General features: G+C 42.5%; 1 protein-coding gene across 3 annotated transcripts in view; it reads right to left on the minus strand.

Moving 5' to 3' along the window:
• The window catches only part of LOC118676335 (desmoplakin), a 42,959-nt gene extending 33,508 nt beyond the window's left edge, over nucleotides 1–9,451 (minus strand). Inside the window, exon 1 of one of the 3 annotated variants that reach the window (XM_036350089.1) lies at nucleotides 9,084–9,451. In XM_036350089.1, the coding sequence (XP_036205982.1) occupies nucleotides 9,084–9,286 (203 nt within the window). In that variant the 5' untranslated portion in view covers nucleotides 9,287–9,451. The remainder of the gene's footprint in view (nucleotides 1–9,083) is intronic. The other 2 variants (XM_036350088.1, XM_036350091.1) reach the window with 2 other exon arrangements.
• Between the last annotated feature and the right edge of the window lie 15,690 nt (nucleotides 9,452–25,141).

The raw sequence follows: 25,141 nt of genomic DNA on the forward strand, positions 1-25,141 counted from the left end.
GCACAAAAAATGTAACCCCTGAAAGGGTCAAAAAATGGAAAGCTAACGTGTTAGAACAATGTAATGAGGAATCTTTGGTATTGCTATTAGTCTATATGAAACTATGATCTGATTAACCGAATTTCATCTTATACATAACTTCTGAAGACTGTGTCTGGTCCTTAAAGCAACACCTACCTCTCCCGTCTTTCATCTGTCAGAATCTCACTTCAGTCTGAGAGTGGCTAAGGACACCCTTTGGAAGCTGCCTAGGTGAGAAAGGGAACCTTTTGAAGAGCTCAGTCATCAAAATGAAATGGAGGAAGGGAGACACAGGCCCTGAGGTTTAATGACTGAGGGAAAGACAACCCACCTTCACATTTCAGTTTGCTGCCTCAGCCCATTGAAGAACCCCCACCGAACTGGCTGCACTCAAATCAAAGAGGAAGTGCAGAGAGAAAGAATTTTGACCTATGGGGTCAGTCGGGTGTCAGACACCCAACACTGTGCAGAGCTGGATTCTTCAGCATGACAGCCAGGAGAGGTTGCTTCAGGGAACATTGCATTTTTTTAAGTTGTGTGTCTTTTGAAAATTTGTAAGTCACATCCTATTTTTATTGACCTCATTACATTTAAAATTTTTTTTTTATCTCAGAAATTTTCTAGACCTCAGTTTTTCATCTGTTAGGCTACACGGTATCTAAAATTTCTCTAGCTCTTGCTTTCTATAACTCTATTTTATAAAACTCATTCCTCCTTTGAAAGTAATCCAAAAGTCTATGTTCTGTCTAATGATAGTAAGTTTCCACTTCAATTCATATACTGAGTGTACTTTAGGAAAATGCAAAATTCTATCAAATGTGAAAAAATTATTTTTAAATAAATGAACTTATTGAACAAGTGTAAGGATTTTAAAAATCTCTTGCCTTGAAGAAATTTTCAATGTTGGTACATATAGGAGTTAGGGGTGCAGAGATTTTAATCCATGTTAGGATTGAACTAACAAACTCAAAGTTCAATTTTTAAATCCCATTTCAGTGGCATGAAGATGAAAGATGGCATGAAAAGAAAAGAAAAGAAAAGAAAAGGAGAGGAGAGGAGAGGAGAGGAGAGGAGAGGAGAGGAGAGGAGAGGAGAGGAGAGGAGAGGAGAGGAGAGGAGAGGAGAGAAACTCATTTGGGCCAAATCAATGAAAAAATTGGCTTCTTAAGCTAAAATTAAAAGCTGTCCTTAAAAAAAATAACATTTGCTTTTAAAAGTTTTTAACTTTCTGAAATTCTGTTTTATCTTCAAACTCGCAAAGACAAATGATTCATGTTTCTTAAGTTCCTTCTAAGACTTGTTTAAACAAGTATGGTTCCAACAGATTGCCTAAAGATCTCTTGTCTGTGGCTAAAAGGAAAACACGTTCTGGATTTTAATCCAAGGATGGAGCACATGAACATGTGAACAATATTATAGAGCTTTGTGTGTTTTATTTTACCACCTCTAAGTAACATTCTTTTCTTTAAAAATGACTCCAAAATTAGCTATCTGAAGGCATTAGTTTAACACTTGTTACCAAGAATAGTATAAAAGAACAAGGACAATTATTTTGAAGAGAGGCATGCAGCATTACAAAGTAAAAATATTTTTAAATAATAATAATTACTCTCCTTGTTTTATAAAAGTAATTTTATAACAATCTATTCTGTTTATTAGACCCTTAGCCCATACCACCTAACTCTGTATTTCTTTTGTATATATACTTTCTCAACCATTGGATTCCTTCTTTCCCTTCCTTCATCTCTATCTTTGTCCCCTCTTCTTCCCTCTACCATCTCTCTCTCTCTCTCTCTCTCTCTCTCTCTCTCTCTCTCTCTCTCTCTCTCCAGTCTTTCTTTTATCCATTCATCAATGTAGGGTCCTGTACAAATGCCAGAAATGGTATCGTGTCTTTTTGCACTCAGGTTCATGAAATAATGGCCTCAGAAAAGCTCAATAAATATTTGTTGGAAATATAATTATATAATGCACTAATATTGATCTTAAAACCAATTGCTTAGCTCTTTATAATTTTCAAAGCATTTTCACATATACTATTTTGAGTTTTTAAAAGAATCTTAAGTTAAAAAAAAATGTGGTATCTGTAAAAAAATATTTTAACTTCTTCATTTAAGGACAATGCCCTAGCTCCAAGACTCACTAAACACTCTACCATCCTCCAGAAGTTGCAGAGCAAATGCTGCCTCCTCTATTGAGCTTTCCCACACACACCTCTGCCCTCATTCCACTATTTACACACCTGTCTTCCCCACTCCTGGAGATCAAAGCGCCACAGATAGTCCCACACTTTCGACTCCTGAATGCTCCTAACAACACAGAGTTTGCACACAGAAGGTGCTTAATGTATGTTTGTTTGGTTTAGTAAAATAGAAGAAAAACAAAGTCAAATAAAAGACTGATATGAAGATGTTACCACCCACCTCATTTCCCCTATTTCCAAAGCTCAATCAGGTAGCACATCTATCCCTACCCATTCCCATCCCAACAGTGAGCAGAAAAGGGTGGTTTTTTTCCTACAAATTTTAAAAAGGGGGCTTCCCTCTGCTTCTTCATTGTTGTCCTAACCCAGGAGCTTTGGAATCAGTACTCTCATAATAGTTCCATTTCCTTTCCATGTTTATTATTTTCACACTGTTTTGGGTGGATTGGGGGTGGGGGAAGACAGATCACATATCATTAACTTCAAAAAGACTTTGAAGTGGGGCAGACTTGGAGCCCACTCCCTGCCCAGCCACTTCCGGTTGTACAGTCTGCGATACTGAGCAAGTTAGACTCACTGTGCCTGGAGTTTCTGCCTCTGCAACGTGGAGGCACACCCACCTCCTGTGGTTGCCAGATGCTTGAGCCACTAATGTCTGCAAAGCCCAGCAAAAACTAAATCCTCACTGCAAGCTAGCTCTTGTGTGGTGGCTGCTGCTGATATGACATGGTTCTTAAATTTCATTTTGATTTTTCACTTTGAAATTTTTGCCCCAGTTCATAATTTTGAGGATATCCTGCAGCAAATTAAGAGTGGGATGAGAAGCCAAAAAAGGAAAGGAAAGGAAAGGAAAGGAAAGGAAAGGAAAGGAAAGGAAAGGAAAGGAAAGGAAAGGAAAGGAAAGGAAAGGGTTCAGTATTAAGTGTGAGACATTGCAGAGGTTCCTAAAATTATCTACAAGATCCCCAAATAATAGTTTAAGACAATTCCAAGAGAGTGATACATTTTAACAGCATGAAAGAAAGGCATTGAAGGGATAAGGAAATTCAGAAAAAGATTTGTTTCTTTCCTTTATTAAGCAGTGATGACAAATACTTGGTCCTTACAAATTCAATGCCAAAATAGGGATTTCTATTTTGAACTACTTCTTTATATGAAAACTTGCATTTATTCTGAAGCCTAAAGAATCATTTACAAGTTATCTGATTATCCATCAAGAAGTTAACTCCTTTTTAAATTTTCTTCGGGTGCCAGATAAAGCAAAAATTTTAATTCCACGCAAAAACTTAGCCTTCTTACTAACATGCTGTCATTTTCATGAAATGTAGATGTCACATTCATGAGGTTTTTGAAGGCCCTGGACCTTCCAGCCCAAGGTGTAAATGGCTGGGCTGCACTAGCATTTTACAGGACAGACGTTGCTTCCAATGAGTGGCTCACCGAGTCTTGAGGTCCGTGGGCCATCAGAACCACACCTGACCATTTTCCCATGAGTGCAAGAGGAAGAAAGAGAAAGACAAAGGGTGGGGCAGCGCTCCAAGCGCCGAAGCCTCCAGACTAAAGAAGCACTCTTCTAGAACCACACCTTCTGGAAAGACTGGTTAGCGGAGAATTGAGTGAGACTCTCCAAGTCACACCCAAGTCCTCCTTTGCTCCACCCTAAGAAGTCAGCATTGAGGCATCAGGGGCATCAGCAGTTTTTCTTCTTTCCCAGGACATCTCAATCACCTGAGCAACAATGAGTTACACCCATATTTAGGGGGAAAAAATTAACTACTGTTGAAAGCTGTTTTGTAGATCTGACCAACCATTAGTTGGCTGACTGTAGCATCAGACTGTTTTCCTAAGCAGATGGAAACTCCACAGGAGTATTAATGAAAGAACACAATGATTATGAAATAAATATTTCACAGGAATGCGACAAATTAGTGACTAAAAACTCCTATTAGATGGAAGAGTTTACAAATAAAAGAGATAAATCCTAATCACTACAGTTCGATAGTTTGATTTTTTTTTTTTGAGTCATTGTGGTATGATGGATTTAAATGTAGCCCAATCACTGTGTGACCAGGGCCAAGTCGTTTAACTACTTTTACCACAGTTTTCCATCTGTAAAATGGGAAGTTTGTCATGATTAACCGAATTTGAAATAAATACATAATATACCTGGCACATCATAGAAGTGTTTGCCAGGTGATGGTAACTATTATTAACCACTGATCTGACATGTTTTAATAAAATATATAACTTTTTCAAACTTAATAACCATGTAATTGTTATCTGCACATATTAAGCTAAACTGAATCTTACTTTGCAATCATTTCCCAGAAATTTTTTTAGAAAATCTATTCTATGAGTCACCCAACTCTCAGTCCGTTTTCGCAGACTCTCCCTTGCCTCTCCCATCCAAATCTTAGCTGAAGGTGCCGCTCCACCTAGCAATGTCTACTTTCCTGACACACTGCCACCAAACTCGATCAGACTTTTGTCACCTTCCTCCTTCACTGGTATAATTACTTCCTTATGCCAACCCACTCCTGTAAGCTCTCCCCACTTCATGCCACCCTGCTCACTGAGGCCACAGAAACAGGGCAAAAGCCCTTCATGCAGGAGACCTTCACCGGCTTCAGTGAAAATCTACAATGGCTCCCCTCTGCCTAGCCAAACCTCCCTCCCCCCATGAAGGCAAGGTCTCTCAGGCACTAGTCCCAACCAATCCTTCCTCCTTAGGTCTTACTGCTTCACCAGGTACAGTGAAGGCTCAGAAAGGACATCCCTCTACAGGCCTTGAATTTGCTCCTGGTTTTCTACCTCTCCACTGTTCTCATGTTCTCTCTCCCCCTGGAACGCTCTCTGCCCGCCCACCTTTACCAGCTGAAATAAATACTCATGGTCTAATTCAACATCACTTCCTTTATAAAATCTTACTAGTTAAAGTCTTACTAGAGATGTTACCTTGTCTCTTTATGAAGCCTCTCATTTATACCTTTCTTATCCATAATCCTTTGGTATTATAGTACTGTGTACTTACTTTCCTTTAAAGAGCATGTGGTCCTTTAAAGAAGTCTTTTATGTTCACATTTGAAACACCTAACACAGCAGATGCTTAGTAAATATTGGCTAAATGAATGAAGAAATGGCATTGAGATACTTTCCTTGTGTAAGTACAGAACTAACACACAAGGAACACTCTTTAAAGCAGCGGTTCTCAACCTGTGGACCGCGACCCCTTTGGGGGTCAAACGACCCTTTCACAGGGGTCGCCTAAGACCATCGGAAAACACACATATAATTACATATTGTTTTTGTGATTAACCACTATGCTTTAATTATGTTCAATTTGTAACAATGAAATTGGGGGTCACCACAACATGAGGAACTGTATTAAAGGGTCACGGCATTAGGAAGGTTGAGAACCACTGCTTTAAAGGCACAGGATGACAGCTGGACAGAGGGGCGAGGCCTTAGCTTCTCACTCAACTCAGCCAAGAGTGGACTGGGATTTGGGGCAAGTCTTAATCTCCTTGTCTCTAAAGTAGAAAGGTGAGGTGTTTGTACTCCTTACATTCCCTCTGACTCTAATTCAGTGCAAATGGACCTATTTGTTTCATGCAAATATATAGGCTTCTTTTAAAAGGTAGTTTAAAACAAACAAAATATTAAGGGTGTCCCCAAAAATGTATACACACTTTAGCAGCTGACAGTTCAGCTTTGAAAATGAAGTGTATTTTAATAAACACTACCCCTATAATTATCCAAAGTGTGTATACAACTTTTGGGGACACCCTATATGTCAAATAGTGATTACATGCACTTTGGTTTTGAAATCATGAGTTCTGGAGAAAACTAATAGTATTATAACCATATTTCTGAAGCTTAATAACTATATTTGGCTTTTAATTTTATAAAATCCACACTTTAATCAGTGAAAGATTTAGCTGTGGGACTCTGTCACTTGGCCACCACATTTTACTACAGGTTTGTAATTTATTTCAACTATAGGAATAAAATGAGTAATTCTGCCTTAATCAAAACAATAGTAATATAATATCTATATAAGAAAAACCCAAAGTTTATATTTTTAAAAATATACCTATTATGTTATCAAGCATATAACATTTACCAAACTTTAAACTATCAAGTAGAACAGAGAAGTTAAAGAAAATAGATTCAAATTCCACCCAGCCTAAAATAAAGAAGACAGGTCAGGGAAGAAGGAGAATTAGAAGTTAGATATAATACGGTCCTAAAAAATGACAATTGTTATTAACAGAAAGGACAAAGCAAAGATGTTTTGAAGTCACTTTCAAAAAAAGAAGAATTGAGCTCTCTACACACTCAAATCAGTTTATTAGGGAAGGGCTAAATACAAACACTGAGCACTTCAAAAGCCACCAATCCAATTCATCTATTAAAATAGCATTTTTTCACAATAAATTATGAATTTAAACTCAACCAGTGGTTTCCATGCTGGTTTTGTGCTTTAAAAACAAAACACCTTCGCGAAGGGCGGTAGGAGTGGGTGGCATGACAAAAAATCCCTCCGCAGAAACCAGAAAGCCTCCAGGAAAGCAGGTGCGGCTGCAAGCCCTCCCTTCCGTCAGGCGTCATTATTTTAAAATGCAGAAACCTGCCTTTGCGGGTAATTTTGTATTATGTTAATCCTTCAGTTCTGCTAGGGTCAGAAGCGCTGAGGCAGGCCCTACAGGCTTGGGGAAACTCCAGGACGCGATAGGGAAAGCTGGCCGCCCAATGACTCCAGGCCCTCAGCCAGGCCCTCAGCCAGGAGCTCCGCAGACCCGGCTGATCTTCACCAACGCGCAGAAAGACACCCTTCTCAGAGTGAGGTCATTTTTCACTTGGGTCTGTTTGCCCTTCTCAGAGATGGAAAACTTGACAGGTTTATAATCGGCCTTTCGGTTGGAATAACCGAACACAAGAAATGACGCTATACTATGAGAAAACATCGAAACTCCCCAAAATGTAATGTTTCAATAAAGAATCCTTATAAACCACGTATCTTTACGGAGTTCATTAACCAATATGTTAAACTACAAATTTCTTCTACAAGAAGCCACGGAAGTTTAATTTCAATTAACAGTAATGTTTACTGTCAATTTTAGAAATAGAGACTCTAGTCTAGGATAACAGAAGCATATTAAAAAAAACAAAAAACAACCCACCAAAAACAATCTCGGTTCCTAAAATGCCACCAAAAAAAGAGCTGCTCAAGAATCCTTGAAAATTCTGACTTGGATTTAAAACTGTGGATATTGAAAATGTGCTTTCCAAATACTGGAAGACTGGGAGGGGAACGCAAAGTTTCAGATTTAAATGGTTGGCCGGGTTTTAAAACAAACAAACAAATTTAAACATTTAACTTTCTCCCCATTTTCCCTATTGCTTGGCACTTTTTTTCCTGGAAATCCCCAAGTGCATTTTGTTTAGGGAAAAAAAAAAAGAGCTCAAGATGGAGACAATTCTTTGCTAAGTCAAAATAAATTACCTAGGTGCTCCAGGAAATAAGTATAAATCTAAGCAGAAAACAGGCTGCAACTCGAATAGTCCCTGCCTTCGAAACTGCTGGCCGTACAAAACTCCCCTGGAGTGTATTCCGGTGGCTCCTCCCCAGCCCGAGGCCACCCAGCAGGGTCAAATTTGTTCTGGAAGTCAGGCGTCTTTCCTCCCCATATAGGGCTTGTGGGGGAAGGGTTTGCCAGGGTTGGGGAGGGTGAGGAATGCAGATTCTCACGGCTCACGTGGGCATCCCGAGCCCAGCACCCGGGACCTGGTACATGCAGGTTCCCTATCTTCCTCCACCCACTCAAATGACTCCCCCGGTCGGTTTCCTCGATAATCCGGAGAAATAGACCGACTCTTCCCAGAGGGCCTTTCTGGGGTACCTTGGCCTAAGCCGGCCGCCAACATTGCGGGTGGGCGCGGCGCCCTCCCTTCGCAACCCCCTCCCCATCCTGCTCAGGGTGCAGGACACTTGGCCGCGCTGCGCGACCGAGAAAATGAGGTCGTCCCTAGGTGCTTTGCAGAAAGAGGGAAACAAAGGGTGCACCCGCGGGGCCACAGGTGCACTCGCTGGCGGGGGCTGCCGCGCGGCGGACAACCGGGACCGGCGTCTCCCCGGGGTGCGGGGCCCGGGCCAGGCCGCCGCCCCTGCCGCGAAGCTTCGTTGGCCTAAAAAGGCGGCTGAGGCGGGGCTATCCCAGGACGGGACCCCGCGCCTCTGGGACTCGCAACCCCCACAAAAGACCTTGGGCTGCCGACGTGGTCTCGGGGTGCCCGGGAATTTGGGGTGAGCCAGTAGACACAGCGGAGCGCTGAGTCCGACCCTGGCCAGCGGAGAGGCCCGAGGCCCCGCTCCTTTGCTATTTTACTTTTGGTTACAATCAGAGGTTGGGTTTTGTCGCAGCCCCGCCTGCCCGGCCTCCCACCTGCCGGCCGGGACAAAGGGGATGCCGGCCCGCGCTGGCCGTGCAAGGGGCCGTCCTGGAAGCAGCCGCGACCCCCGCGGCCCGGCTACCCCGCCACGCCCGGCCCGGACCCTCGCAGGCTGGCCTCCAGCCCCGGGAAGCGACAAAGGCGGACGAAGTCACCGATCGCACACGCCCACCGGCCGGCGCAGCGCAGTGGGCGTCAGGCCCCCTAGGTCCTGCCCCGGCGGGAACAGGAAATGCTGTCGTGACCTCGGGCAAACCGGCTTTTCTCTTTCTGAAGCCCGGCGCCCCGGGGCAGGGGAGACCTGTCCCGCTCCTTCCCCGCGGGCTGGGATTGATCCCGACAGGAGAGCGCGCAGACCCCGCAGCCCCGCGCACGCTGCGCGCTCGGACACCGGCCGGGTACCCACCAGTAGCCGTCCGAGTTCTGGTCATTGACCGTGTAGCGCCGGGAGTAGTACATCCTGCTGGTGCCCCCGCCGCCGCCGCCACCGCCGCCGCCACCGCCACCACCGCCGTAGGTCACCTCGTAGCGCAGGTCGGGGCCGGACTCTGCGCGGGTCATACGGCCCAGCGTGTTGATCCGCGGGTGGGACCCTCCGTTGCAGCTCATGTTGGCGGGCACTCAGAGAGCCACTCGGCGCCAAGGCATAAGCGACGAGGCGACCGGCTCGGAGAGGGCAGAGGGCAGAGGGCTTCGAAGGCCAAAACCCCGGGACGAGAGCGGGAAGCAGAAGTGTCGCGGGGACGCTCCTCTCCGCCGGGGTGGCGCGGGTAGGTCGGGCGCTGGCGGCGGCGACGGGCTGGGAGCCGGAGCGGGAGGCAGAGCTGTGGACCGGAGGGCGGCGAGAGCGCACAGGGGCTGGGTCGCGGCTGGGTGTCGGTGTTGGTCGGTGGGGCGCGCGAGTCTCCTCCCCGCTGGCAGCCGGCGCCGAGCCACACCTGGCCCGTTTGTTTCCAGGGCGGGGTGCGGCCGCCGCTCCTCCTCCGTCCCCCGCGGGTGTCACCGACGCGCTCGGGCAGCCCCTCCCCACCTGCCCGCCCGCCCGCCCGCGGCTCCGCCCTGCGTTACCCAGGCCTGAGTAACACACGGAGGGGCGGGGTCCCCGAGACCCGAACGCCGCTGGCTCGGCAGCCCAGGAAAGGACGTGCGGTTTCAGCGCTCCGGCTACAGTGGCCAGAAAGCGCGGCCCTGCTGTGGACGATCTATGGTCCCCCCAAAGCCGAAATCAGCTGAAAAATAAGGGCCATTCAATTAGTTATTAAACGTTTACTTTTGCTCATCCCTGGAAACAGTGCCAACCAAGCTTTGACTTGAAACAATTGAGGAGAGAAGGTTGAGATGATGAGGTTTTGTTTGGGGGGCTTTTTTGAATTTTCTTTTATTCCAGTATTCCAGAAAATCGCCTCAGAGGTCCAATTTCCGACATGCAAAACGATTTCTACACAGAACCACCACTTTCCGGAGAAGTCTGCATCTTAAATAATTTCTCCGGCATGAAGATAAAAACACTACACCCCCCTTTTCACGGGTTAACATGAAAATATAAATTGCATTTCTTTTTATGTTTGCCTGCTGGTGGTCATTTAAAACTAGAAATTGCAAAGACTTTCACCCTTCGACCCAGTTTCCAAATTTTGTAAAACGACCTTGGGAAAGCTTGTCTGTCCCGCCCGGCAGCTCCTTCTGGCTAGACTCAGAGACCCAGCCCTTTAGGAAGACAGCGGTCCTGGGACTTCCGTCTCTGAGAGCAGCAAAGAACCCTCGACAGAGATCACCAGGAGGTACTGGTGAGTAACTCTGAGCCAGGACGTTCCAGCGACTTGCTCCAGGGCCCCTCCCAGTTAGTGGTTGAGTGTGAGCTACACCATAGTCTCTGTGACCCAGGTGTAGATACAGACCCAGTCACAACACCCACAAAAAGCTGCTTCTATCTTTCGGGAAAACTGTTAATTACTCTTTAACAAACATTTAAAGATCTTTATAATGGATATTTGTCATCTTCCCAAATAATGCGGTTAACTTACCTTCTTAAACAGGATATTTTTGAAGTGTAAAAAGAACAAAAATGAACTACATTTGCATGTTTAAAGGCGTAGGGGGAGTTTTCTAAACATTCCCATTATTATAGCACCACTAATTACCCCTCATTTTTTAAGCACAAATCTTTGGCAAAGTGTCCTATTCTTTTTCTTCAGGATTGACCACAGAGTTGACCAGCTTAATCCAAGAAATCAAACATGCAACAAAAGTTGACCACTGTTAGCACACCCTGTCTCACTTTCCTGTCATTTTTTAATAAAGGCAAATGCAATAAAGTGCTCAAATGATTACATGAACACTGGTGTATAGACACGGACAGTGTTTCTTCTGAAATGAATCAATGGCTGTAAGTCAGCCCCAGCACAAATGGCCCAGGATATCCATTGATTGGAAAGGATAAAAGCTATTTGAGGGTGTCAGTGCAAAAGGTTCAAAATTTGACTTAGGATGTTTTCCTTCTCTGTACCTCATTTGCTCAGCAAATAATTAGAATTTACAGCATGGAAGGGCCAGTGCTATACTTTGGAAAATACAAAGATGAATAAGGCATAGTCACTGTCCTTAAAAATATTACATTAACACTTATATTTTAAAAATGCAGGGATTCTTTTATTCCAATAATCTATAATAATAAAAGGATAATATGCTAATTAGACCAGACGTCTGCCGGATGTCATTCCGGACATCCTTCCTGACGAAGCCAGGGCCAGAGGGAAGCCACTGGGTCCTGGGCGCCTGCAGGCAGCCTGGGGGAAGCCAGCCTGGTCCCAGGTGCCTGCGGGTGGCTGGGGGAGGCAAGCCCAGGTCCCAGGTGCCCAAGGGAAGCCAGTGCCGGCAGCCGGGGGAAGGAAGGCCTACTCTTGCACGAATTTTCGTGCATCGGGCCTCTAGTATGTAATAAAAAGATCATGCACCCAGACCCAGCATGGCTCAGTGGTTGAGCATCAACCTATGGACCAGGAGGTTACAGTTCAGTTCCGGGTCAGGGCACATGCCCAGGTTGTGGGCTTGGTCCCCAGTGGGGGACATGCAAGGTGTAGCCAATCAATGATTCTCTCTCATCATTGATGTTTCTATCTCTCTCTCCCTCTCCTTTCCTCTCTGAAATCAATAAAAATAGTTTTTAAGTTTTTTTTTTAAGAAGATCATGCATTTGAACAGTGGAGTTCTCCTTAAAAGCAGCACACATCTGTGAACCTCCTGCCGGGGATGACCAAAGCTCCACTCAACCCAGTGGTCCCTTTGAGAGCTCACACAGGGTAGTCACAGACCCAAACACCACCCAGATTCACAGAGCGGTTCAGTCCGTTTACAAAAGGGGAAGAAATGAAAAGCACAGCCCACCAATGACACACCTCCATTGCCATGGCTTCATAGCAGACTTCACTGCTCCCTGCGCTTCTTCGGGGATTCCCAGCTAACCAAACATGCCAGGTCTGGGGAGACAATGCCTTTCATTTACTGTCTTTGTCTAGGGGTGATAAAGGAAGGTAAGAGAGTGAAATAAATAGATTGACATGAGAGATGGAATCCAGACATACACACATGAATCTAAGCTAGCTCCTCTCATAAAAGGGCACAAAGAAATCAGCAAGCCATAGTTCTGACCTTAGTGCTACAATGTACTTGGGCAAGAGCTCAATTTCCTCATGTACAAAGTGGAAATAATAATACTTGTCCTGCCAACTTTCCAGCCCTATGATGAGGATCAAATGAGATGAAATATGTGAACATTCTTGAAAACTGAAACATTATATATAGCCAAGGTTCCACTCATTAAAACAAAAACTCTTAGCTGGACGTAAAATTTTAACCTTTAGTGTTTCCGTCTTATCCCACATGGGCATCAGGAAGACTCCCTCCTGTAGACATTTAACATTCATTCACTTGAAAAGCAGTTGCTAAACACCTGCTATGTGACACACATTAGGCTCAGTATTTGTCACTCAAACATGAATAAGGCACGGCTCCTGGTCTGTGGGATATCAGGTCTGAAACGGGAAGACAAATCATTACAATACAATGTTAGGTATGCTATCATAAAGGTATATTTATAGAATTGCAGGAGCAATTCAGTAGAGGGGTCTAAAAGTAGCTCATTTCTTACAATTAGGTTTTAAAAGTTCAGAATCCGAAGTCTGGCGAAGTCCGGCGAAGTCCTCGCTAGCTGTCCTCAGGTCAGCTATTTTTTCCCTGCCACTTATAGATACCTCCCCGTGTACTGTCAGAGACAGATCTCTGACATGTCACTTTCTCTCTGTCTGACCTTATAAACAACCTTGCGGTGAAGAAAGAGGCATCAATCATACCCTGAGCATATTTTGTAGACTAAACAGAGCACCTTAATGTCAATGAGCTAAAGAGCAATCATTTACTTGCTCAAAATCCCATGGGAACACTCATATCTCTTTGTTGGTAAATGATATCCCTTTGCAGCAGGAAGGGATATCATTTGCAGCCTGTCAGTTAAATGAGCTGTTCTGCCTGCCAGGGGAGTTGTATTTTAACAGATCAGAACTACAGAAGCTAGGATTGGAACTGTAATGTGAGATAAAGAAAATGCCTAATGTTTAAAACTGGTAATGCTTAAGATGACAGACAATTTAATCTTTAGTAATTATATATCATTGCTCTTTCTTACTTGCTCTATCTTCTGTGTGAATAAATTTGAATCCTACAGAATTAATGAAATCTGGGTTCTCACTATTGTAAAAATTACATTGATCTCTCCTAGTTAAAGTTGAAACTATTCAAAGCTTTCATTGAAGAAAGCAATTTGATAAACCACACAAATTCCATCTCAGGAAAAAACAAAACTGTTGGTGAAATTTATACATTAGGCCAGAATTATCTCTATTTTCCTTGGTTCAATTGTCTTCCAGGGACAAGAGAATTTTTCTGTTTGCAGTGGTTTTTCATGTCTGCCAGGGGAAGGTGGTTAACTTTTAAGAAGTTAAATAGAAGGGAGTAACATTCAAATATGTTTTCTGTCACTGTAGTGAGGTTTTTATGGTGTTGCCAATTGTTTTAGTTTCTGCACAGGTAATAGCTAACAAAATGTTCTATTTTGTTGTGGCTTAAGAGTTTGTGTTTTGGCTGCCTTTAATTGGATAGCATGGATATGAGGGGTTTACTCATACATTTCTGCCTGATCTTCTTTTATATTAAGAGCCCAAGTTTGCAAGATGGGAGAGGATGGAGGTTAAGGTTACAGATGACGGTGTGCACAGTGGCCGACCACACAGGGGCCAAACTAGTCAAGTGACTTCTAACCCACCAAGTTAAACAATAACTTGCATTCATTTTGGTGGGCAAGTCACATAGTCAATAAACATAATACAGAAGCCGAGTAAGTCAGCCTTTTTAGTATAGTCTCCAAGTAATTTTGTAAGCTTGTGACTGTGGGGGGCTGTGATGCTGGGACTGCAGCACTCAAACTTCTATAAATATAAAGTCAAGATACAGGTTATTGCTGGTAAATCCAGTTATCAGCAAACACCACAAGGATGTGTGATGTGCTAATCTATGTGAAGAAAATTTTGAATAGCTTCTCAGCCTTTATTGAAGGACTTCAAAATATATATTCCATAGAGAATTTCAGAAATGAAAGCTGCCTTAAAGAACTTTTATACCAAACTGTCTTCAAAACGTGTATAGTCTCTGAACTCTTTCTACAAATGCAACCCTATGCAGACAGCCAGTAGCTGAAACAGATTATGATGGTGTCAAACTGGTTTTAACCTGGTGGGAGCCCATTCCCCACCCACTGCACCTAGACCACACCTTCTCATGCTCTCCTCCCCTTACCCCCCAGTATTTCCCCAACCAAATTGCCAAATACACCCAAACCCACATTTTAATAAAAAAAAAATAGTGAATCCCACAGAGATTAAGAAACTTCCCTGATTTACTTGATATCTAAAATATCAGAATTCTGGCAGGTGAGAATTCTACCACTGAACAACCAGTGCAGAGTGAAATAAGCCAGTCAGAGCAAGATAATTACCATACGATTTCACTTATATGTGGAATCTAATGAACAAAATAAATTAACAAAGTAGAAACAGACTTATGGATACAGAGATACAGACGGACAGCTGTCAGAGGGGAAGGGATTGGGTGCCGGGTGAGAAGGGTGAAAGGATTGAGCAAATTTAAAAAAGGAAGATTCGGTTGGACACAGACAACAGTATGGCGATTGCCAGAGGGAAGAGGGAGGGAGAAGTAGTAAAAGGTAAAGGGGGGATAAATGGTGATGGAAGGAGACTTGACTTGGGATGGTAAATACACAATACAATATACAAATGACATCCTGTAGAATTGTATACCTGAAACCTGTATAATTTTATTAACTGATAACTCCCCAATAACTCTAGTAAAATATAAATAAAATATCAGAATTCTGTCTGTACCTAGCTTCATGTCTTCTCTACTATGTCAAAATTCCTGTCCAATCAGGCATGATTGAACATCTTTCTAAACAGTTACTTGATATCAATTTGGAACCCAGAAACTATCCTATCAACTATTATTTTCCTACACTAAACACATAACATGTCTGGAAATGCATTAAGTATGAAGTAATCAGCCTGCTTTGCAAAAGTCATGTCAAAAAATTATTCATTAATTTTAATCATATTCCTTTAAATGAGGTTATTGTCTTTTTTGACATCCTCAAATCATAATGCATGTTTTTGTTCTGGTTTGGTTGTATGTGTTTTTTTTAATATAGGTTTGATCACTTAGAAAAAGTGGAATTATATTCATATACAAACAACATGAAATCAGAATGTAAACAACACCATAAATGATCCAATATCTAACTTTAGGTAGAGTGTAATGCAAACGAAGTGCAACCTAGTCTTTGAAGTGGCCATCTTTCAAAATGTAGACATTCATAGGCAGTAACAAGTTCCCACAGTCATTACCATTTTATCATCATGAAGGATTTATTGCACTTACACCGTTGCCCTGCTGCAGAGAGAAGTGTTGGCATAAGGAAGTTCAAATAAGTTCCTATCTTCAATTATCTTAACATCTAAAGCAGAAGACAAAATATGAAACATAAGCCAACAAAAACACAAAAAGTGAGCATCTAAATATAGCAAAAGCCAGGAAAACAAAAACCATCCCCAGCTTCAACTGGCTCTTCTAATCTAGGATTGCTGCAATAGTTTAATTTTGCCAGACATGTCAGATCACAGGAAGAAACTCTATTCAACTCCTCATTGTACACAGAGAAAACTGAGGTCATGAACATTTGCATTACTTGCCAAGTTCTCAGCCTGTGAGGGACAAAACCCAGTCTAGAGCTGAGAGTTTGCTAGCAAATCAAGAGGCTTGCTTAGAAGGATGAATGTAAAGTTAAGATTCCCCTTTCCCCCATTATACAAATATGTATGTTTGCTGTAGAATACTCAGAAAGGTAGGAGGGAATGTAGAGAAGCTAAGAACATTTTACCTATAATTATAGCATCCAAACAAGGCAATCACATTAAGGGTTTTGGGTAGATTTCCTTCTAGTTCAGTGGTTCTCAACCTTCTGGCCCTTTAAATATAGTTCCTCATGTTGTGACCCAACCATAAAATTATTTTCGTTGCTACTTCACATCTGTAATGTTGCTACTGTTATGAATTGTAATGTAAATATCTGATATGCGGGATGGTCTTAGGCAACCCCTGTGAAAGGGTCGTTCAACTGCCAAAGGGATCGCGACCCACAGGTTGAGAACCGCTGTTCTAGTTTATTGTTTTTAATGATTTTTTTCCCTAGCTGGTTAAGATTAGTGATATATAATTTTATGTCCAGCTTCTTAATTTAGCATTATATCAGGAGTGTTTTCCAACCTGATTTGTTAGCATTGCTTTAAAAAGATGTATATATATATATATATATATATATATATATACTCTTTTCAAAGTCGCAAAGTACAGATCCTGGAGTTTTCCATGCAAGTGATCCGCTCCTGTTCTAGAACTTGTCACATCAATGGCAAACAGCAGACACTGTGGATGGGGAACGAGAGAGGGTGAGGCAGAGCAGAAGCAGTGAGCAACCACTTCATGGAAGCAGTTATGACAACCAGCAAACCCTGTTTAGGGAAACAATCCTGCAGGCAAGTCTCTGTAGGCTCTTCCCAGCAACCTTATGTAAACATGCAACCCAGGAGCCATTCGCATTTGGGAAGCTCTGAAGACAGGGCTACTTCTGGTTTCTTTAACCAGCGCCTCCGGATTTAGTGAACTGACTGCTCAGGGATAAGTGAGAAGGCTTCCCTTTAGCAACAGTTGGGGTTCGAGAAAGAGTCATGCAAATCAGAAGGAGAGCCGAAAGGATTTGATTTGTGCATTTTTTACCGATTTGCAGAGTTTTAACCTGAAACATTTAAATCATACTGAACATCAGATAGAAACATTTCAAATTTAGGAAGAAGTTATAGCACAGTCCACAGCAGTTTCAACAAGCCGGTGAAGCAGTTCTGTCTTGCAGAGGTGGGTGTGGAGAGCCACATATGCTCGTTAAACCTGTCTGACTGCTCACTGCTCACTCAAGTTTTAACTGCTTAGCAGTTTGGCTTAGAGTGGAATCAAACAAAGCATCTGAAATCTTCCCATCAAGGTGCTCAGAAGAAATGTAATCTATTGTCTCTAAACAACCTTTTATTTTGCTTTACTGAATAAAGAAAAAATAATTTTATGATTTAAAATTGGAATTACTGTGTTCTTAAAACCAAAATCAATATTCTTATTTAATGTATCTCTGAGAAAATATGCAATATACAAAAGGAGGGTTTTTAAACTTATTTTTTAACTACAGAGGGACTTGTCATTGTAGGAGGGCTTTGTATTAATATAAAATCCATCTTGATCCCAGAGTTATTAAAAATAAATGTTAAGAAAATAGGTGTGCTTGTATAGACATGGATGTAGAAAGAAGGCAAAATGTATTGTAAAGTTATTTTACAAAGCAATTATTAAGTCATATATATAGTGTGGTCAGATGTTTTACATTAAAAATTTTGTGTTAAAAGAGACATAATAATAATCTTAAGACACAGAGGCTGTCTCTGGAAGAAGGATGTATAGAAGATTTATTTGTTAGAGGATATTTTTCTAATAATAAATCTTTTTGGTAAAGGTAAGCAATTTTTCAAGAAAAAGGTGGCTTTATATCTGATTTTGAAAATGAAAGGGAGATTTTTAACACTTAAAAGTTAAAGATCTGCCGAAACCGGTTTGGCTCAGTGGATAGAGCATCGACCTGCAGACTGAAAGGTCCCAGGTTCGATTCCGGTCAAGGGCATGTACCTGGGTTGCGGGCGCATCCCCAGTGGGAGATGTGCAGGAGGCAGGCGGCTGATCGATGTTTCTAACTCTCTATCTCTCTCCCTTCCTCTCTGTAAAAAATCAATAAAATATATTTTAAAAAAAAGTTAAAGATCTGATATTTAACAATATGAGAAAAAATAGTAATTATTCCATTCATTTGTACAGCACCTTATAGGGTTCTTTTTTAATTCATTTCTAAAATTGTGATAAAATATATATAATATACAATTCAGCCTTTCAACTGTTTTTAAGTGCGCAATTCAGTGGCATAAAGAATGTTCACAATGTTGTGCAACCATCACCACCATCCGTCTCCAGAACTTTCTCCTCATCTCAAACGGAAACTCTGTCCCCATTAAGCAATAACACCCTCTCCCCAGTCACAGCCCCTGGGACCCTCTATTCTACTTTCTGTCTCTACAAATTTGACTATTCCTCATCTAAGTAAAATTATATAAATTTTGTTATTTTGTGTCTGACTTATTTCATTTAACATAATGTCTTCATGGTTCATCATATTATTGCACATGACAAAATTTTCCTCTTTTTAAAAGGTTGAATAATATTCCATAGTATCAAAAAAGCACATTTTGTTTATCCACTCATCAATTAATAGACAGTTTGGTTGCTTCCATCTTTTGGTTATTGTGAACAATACTGCTATATTGTTTTGTTTTTACTTTTATTGATTTCAGAGAGGAAGGGAGAGGGAGAGAGAGATAGAAACATCAATGATGGGAGAGAACCACTGATCGGCCGCCTCCTGCACACCCCACACTGGGAATCGAGCCTGCAACCTGGGCATGTGCCCCTGACTGGAATCGAACCCGAGACCCTTCAGTCTGCAGGCCGATGCTCTATCCACTGAGCCAAACCAGCTAGGGCTGCTATATTGTTTTTTAAGTAGTAAAATTATTAAAACGTTTTCCCTACAACTTCCTCTCCTCCCAGAGTAATAACTGTCTTTTCTTTTGCTTAACTGTCTGTTGTTATCATTAATCGATCCCCAAACTCTCCTCTAGTTGACTAAATATTTTCTCAACATAAACATTCACGTCAGGTCTTCTATTTCACCTGCTTGAAGAAATCCTTTCCTGGTGTGGGTTGGGGAGTGGGCAAATGGGTGAAGGGGTCAAAAGGTACAAATTTCCAGCTGTAAAATAAGTCATGGGGGATGTAATGTATAGCATGCTGACTACACTTAATAATACTGTATTGCATATTTAAAAATTGCTAAGAGAGTAGATCCTAAAAGTTTTTATCACAAGAAAAAAAATTTTTTTGTTAACTATGCATGGTGATGGATGTTAGCTAGACTTATTGTGGTGATTATTTCACACTATACACAAATATAAAAGTGTTATATTATACACCTAAAACTAATATAATGTTATATGTCAATTGCACCTCAATAAAAAAATAAAAAATGTTAAAAGGGCATTGCAGGCTCACAAAGGAAGGTAGGAAGGAGGGAAGAAAGGAGATAAGGAAGGGAGGGAGGGAGGGAGGGAGAGAGAGACATCCTAGAATATTCTGATTTGCTCTAATCTGAGTTCATTGCTCTCCAGACCTGCTTCTTCATTGTTTATGTGTGAGCTCCTTTTACCTTCACCCTGTTAAACAAAAACCTTCAAGGTCAAAAATTATCCTGAAAGAGTTTATTAAGCCACTAGTGGACCAGTGCATGAATTCATGCACATTGAAAGGAAATTAACTAGAAGAAATATATTAATATTGCTATTCGCCCTTTCTTTATAATAGAAGTGTCAACCAAATTTGAGACTGACAATGACAGATGGAAACACATGCTTGCGACTGGCACCAGTGAGATCTTTATATGTTATTGTGCATGTGCCAGTCAACGTAGCCTTTTATAGATATAGAATAAACTTGCTTAATTAGACCTGCTTTCTGATTTAGCTAAACTTTTTCCAACCCAATAAAGCACCCCAACTTCTCTTTCAGGTAATTATCAGCAACACAGCAGTAAATATCAACACAAAGCAGATTATTATTGTAGATCACGCAGGAAGAGCAAAGGGTAACATATTTAACTGCAGCAGTGTTTGACTATATTCTGCGCAGTGAGAAAACCTGAAGTCATTTTCAAGGTCCACCATTTCTTACTTCTTTTCTGTCAGGTCAAGTTTCTAAGGTTTCTAAATTTCCTTTTTCCAGCTAATGACAATAGGACTCCACCAAGTCTCCTATCTACCTACTCCAGGACTTCTGTGAGGGTCAAATGAGATGAGGCACAGGAAAACAGACATTTGGTTACAGTGTGAAATGTTTCCACCTGGCTATAAAGCAAGTCCTGTTCCTGGGCTGAAGAAACTGCAAGGAGGCTAGTTGCTAGTGAGAGGAAGCCTGGCGTTGCTATGTGACGTCATTGCCCAAATGGTCAGACACTTAGCATATTAGCCTTATATAGAGAGAGATATGCTAGTCAGAAAAAGGACCAGGTCCTGAGGCTTACAGTCTAAACCAGGGGTCCTCAAACTACGGCCCGCGGGCCACATGCAGCCCACTGAAAACATTTATCCGGCCCGCAGGGTGTTTTTTCTGCCGCTGCCTGTCCTGCTTAGCAGCCGACTCATCCCGGGCCCGCAGTGCGCATGTGTGGAATGTCTGAGGGACGGTGAACTGGCCCCCTGTTTAAAAAGTTTGAGGACCTCTGGTCTAAACCCCCAGTAGCAGTGCTAGAGGAAGAAGATATTGTCCTGGGGTTGAAGGAATTCTTTTATAGAATGAGTTTGGAGAAGAAATGTAAGTTGTTTTAAAAGAATTTACATTGACTTTAGATAAGGGGGATGAGAAAGAGTGAGGCAGGGAAAGCTCTGGCATAGGTGAATAGCCTGGAAGTAAGAATACTTGATGCTTCTGGATTGGTTGTGGGCAACAGTGTGGAACATTCATGCATAGGCAGGATTCAGTGGTGCCCATGGGTGGCTATTCTTTGTAGATAATTGCTGAAATAGCTGCCTGGAAGTTGATTCCAAGTTTAAACATACATCTTCAGGAATGTGAGCAGTCAGTCTTCTTTGGTTTCAGCGCTGGTGGTTGCTTAACATGGCCAAGTCTCTTTCTCCCACCTTCCAGCCTGCTGTAACTAAATTTAGGACATCTCAGAATTTTTTCTTTTGTCAACTCTAAGGGTTCACTTTGCCTGCTGTGTATTGGTGGACCCTTTGTTTTCGGGATCCCATGCCTTTCACTCTCTTAGTTCACTCCCTCATTTTGGTGGCACACATCTTCCATCAACTTTACTGAGAAGAGTCGATGGGAGATAAACTTTTTGAAAACGTATGTATCTGAAAGTGTCCTTATTGCACCACACACTTAATTGACTATGAGGCTGGGTATAGTATGCTAGCTTGGAAATAATTTTCCCTCAGGTTATTGGAAGTATTACTCCATTGTCTTTTCTTTGTAGAGGTGCTATTGAGCAATCCAAAGTCACTCTGGTTCTTTGTACATTTTTGTGAAAACTTCAGTAATCAGGATCTTCTATCATTTTTAGAACATAAAATCAAGGAGGGAGGGGTCCACCTAAATGCCCTTCTTGCTTGGTCTCCAGTGAAGGGAAAAAACAGTATATTATGGATCAGAAAGAGTTGCTGCAGCAAAAAAGTCAGAGTTAGTAAGCATGGCAGTTATCGGAAGAAGAAGAAGAAAGTAGGTATTTTTTAATTTAATAAATATCCTAAATGAATGAATGAACTCCCCTTAAGAATAGAATTCTTTCTTTCCTTCCTTCTTCCCCCCTCCTTTCTTGCTCCTTCCTTCCTTCCTTCCTTCCTTCCTTCCTTCCTTCCTTCCTTCCTTCCTTCCTTCCTCTTTTTCTCCTTTCTTTCTTTCTTCTTTCTTTCTTTCTTTCTTTCTTTCTTTCTTTCTTTCTTTCTTTCTTTCTTCCTCCTCCTCCCTCCCTCCCTCCCTCCCTCTCTCTCTCCCTTCCTTCCTTCCTTCTTTCCTTCCTTCCTTCCTTCCTTCCTTCCTTCCTTCCTTCCTTCCTTCCTTCCTTCCTTCTTTCCTTCCTTCCTCCCTTCCTTTTTTCCCTTTCATCTGTATTTCTTTCCAGAGATGGTTCCTTTATCTGGGAAGAATAACTTCCTCCACAAAGAGACAGACCTCTTTCATAGAAACGCAACAATAGCAGACAGTCTGCCCCAGTTTGACTTCCCAGGCGTCACCTGCTTCCTCCTAATCAAGTGAGAGTGGTGTGGCAGGCAGCAATCCACAAAGCCAACTCAGGTGACAGGAGAAATGGGAGTGGCCAAGTCTGGCTCTCATCCCACCAGGCTTCACCTGTGCCCTTCACCACTGCAGGAACCATCCACCACCTTCTCTCCACCTCCTCTCAGTCAGGCAGCTCTGGCTCCCCATCCCTGTGAGACTCCCATTCATTCTACCTCATCCAACTCACCTTTTTCTATGCAAGTGAGTCTCTTGGCAATTTAGTCGCCCTAGTTCAGTTTCAAATCTCTTAGATTAATCCATTAATCTTAGATTAATCCATTTCCATTGCCCACACTAACTATAACCACTGTTTCTCTTCCCAAGTCTCCAAGAGGAAAACACACACAAACATCCTGGTCCTCAAAACATCTTTACTTCTCGACTCGGTGTATGTCGCATGCTCCACACTCCTTGTCATTCCAGTTTTAGCTTGTCTCCTCTCCAGCTAAACATTCACCTGCAGCGATTTTCAAAAATGTCATCTTGTATATTTCAAAAACATTAAGAATTCATAGCAAGGAGAAAACCAAGATGGCGGCATAGGGTAACGCCGGAGATTGCTGCCTCGAACAACCAATTCAAGGGTACACCTAAAAGACGGAACAGACATCATCCAGAACCACAGGAAGGCTGGCTGAGTGGAAATTCTACAACTAGGAGGAAAGAGAATATCATACCCAGACTCAGAGGAGGCGCAGTGCTGAAGTGAAATACTCAGGTTCGGAGTGCGCACGGAGCGGGCTGGCAGCGGAGGGCGTGGTTGTTGTTTTCAACTGGGAGGGAGTTTCAGACTCTGAGCTCCAGATCTGGGCGAGTCTCTAGGACCCAGACTCAAACGGGAGAAGTGGGACTGTCTGGCTTCGGTCGGAACTCGAAGGCAGCTTTCTCTCCGAGGTTTGCAGGGTTGCTGGGACTCTGTGAGGCAGAGCCCCTAGGGACGGAACTGAGAGCAGCCATAACTGCTCCCTCCGTCCCGCCCTGTAGATCCCCGGGGATCCGCCCCGCCCAAGCCCTGCGCAGAGCCATTTGCCAGATAGCCTCAGGCAAATGATAGATTAGCACCGCCCTAGAGATCCAGCACAGAAGCTCTCCCACTGCAGACACAGCTGACTCTCATAGCCAGTTAGCCTGGAGGTCAAATCACCCCCACTATTGCCGACAACAATCAAGGCTTAACTACAACAAGACTTCGCACAAAGACCACTAGGGGGTGCACCAAGAAAAGATTAAAAAATGCAGAGACAAAGAAACAGGACGCAAATGTCAGAAATGGAAGATATAGAGCTCAAAACCACACTTTTAAGGTCTCTCAAGAACTGCCTAGAGCTGCCGATAAACTTAGTAAGGCCCTCGAAAAGACTGGTGAGAGCGCCGATAAGTGTAGTGAGATCCTCAAGAAATCTAATGAGACCCTCAATGTTGTGATAAAGAACCAACTAGAAATTAAGCATACACTGACTGAAATAAAGAATATTATACAGACACCCAACAGCAGACCAGAGGAGCGCAAGAATCAAGTCAAAGATTCGAAATGTGAAGAAGCAAAAAACACCCAACCGGAAAAGCAAAATGAAAAAAGAATCCAAAAATACGAAGATAGTGTAAGGAGCCTCTGGGACAGCTTCAAGCGTACCAACATCAGAATTATAAGGGTGCCAGAAGATGAGAGAGAGCAAGATATTGAAAACCTATTTGAAGAAATAATGACAGAAAACTTCCCCCACCTGGTGAAATAAATAGACTTACAGGTCCAGGAAGCGCAGAGAACCCCAAACAAAAGGAATCCAAAGAGGACCACACCAAGACACATCATAATTAAAATGCCAAGAGCAAAAGACAAAGAGAAAATCCTAAAAGCAGCAAAAGAAAGAAACTCAGTTACTTACAAGGGAATACCCATACGACTGTCAGCTGATTTCTCAACAGAAACTTTGCAGGCCAGAAGGGAATGGCAAGAAATATTCACAGTGATGAATACCAAGAACCTACAACCAAGATTACTTTATCCAGCAAAGCTATTATTCAGAACTGAAGGTCAGATAAAGAGCTTCACAGATAAGGAAAAGCTAAAGGAGTTCATCACCACCAAACCAGTATTATATGAAATGCTGAAAGGTATCCTTTAAGAAGAGGAAGAAGAAGAAGAAGAAGAAGAAAAAGATAAAGATACAAATTATGAACAACAAACATGCATCTATCAACAAGTGAATCTAAGAATCAAGTGAATAAATAATCTGGTGATCATAATAGAACCAGGGACATAGAAAGGGAATGGACTGACTATTCTTGGGGGGTGGGGAAAGGGGTGTGGGAGATGCGGGAAGAGACTGGACAAAAATCGTGCACCTATGGATGAGGACAGTGGGTGGGGAGTGAGGGCGGAGGGTGGGACGGGAACTGGGAGGAGGGGAGTTATGGGGGGGAAAAAGAGGAACAAATGTAATAATCTGAACAATAAAGATTTAATTAAAAAAAAAAAAGAGAATTCATAGCAAATAGAGAGGACACAGAGGCTGTTGCCCTTTCCTTAATCTTTCCTTTGTCTTTATTTCCATGGTCAGGGACTTGACAGTGTCCCGCTAGAATGGATTGCCATTTCCCATTCCACTGCATTCTATAAACCAGCACCAGACTAACCTTCTGAGAAGTTCTCTCCTCATGTCATTCTCCTCCTCAGAATCTGCACTGACTCCCCAGTGGATAAGATACATACTCCGCAGCCTGGCATTCAAAGCCCTCCGCAACTGTATCCCAATCCACCCTCTACACACATCTTGCCTTCCTGCCTCTGCACTTTGCTTCATGCTCGCCCCACTGCAATGCTGTCCCATCTTCTCCTGACATTCTGCTAGACCCATC

Source organism: Myotis myotis, unplaced genomic scaffold (genome assembly GCF_014108235.1).
Source record: "Myotis myotis isolate mMyoMyo1 unplaced genomic scaffold, mMyoMyo1.p scaffold_m19_p_2, whole genome shotgun sequence".
In the NCBI taxonomy this organism is placed as follows: domain Eukaryota; kingdom Metazoa; phylum Chordata; class Mammalia; order Chiroptera; family Vespertilionidae; genus Myotis; species Myotis myotis.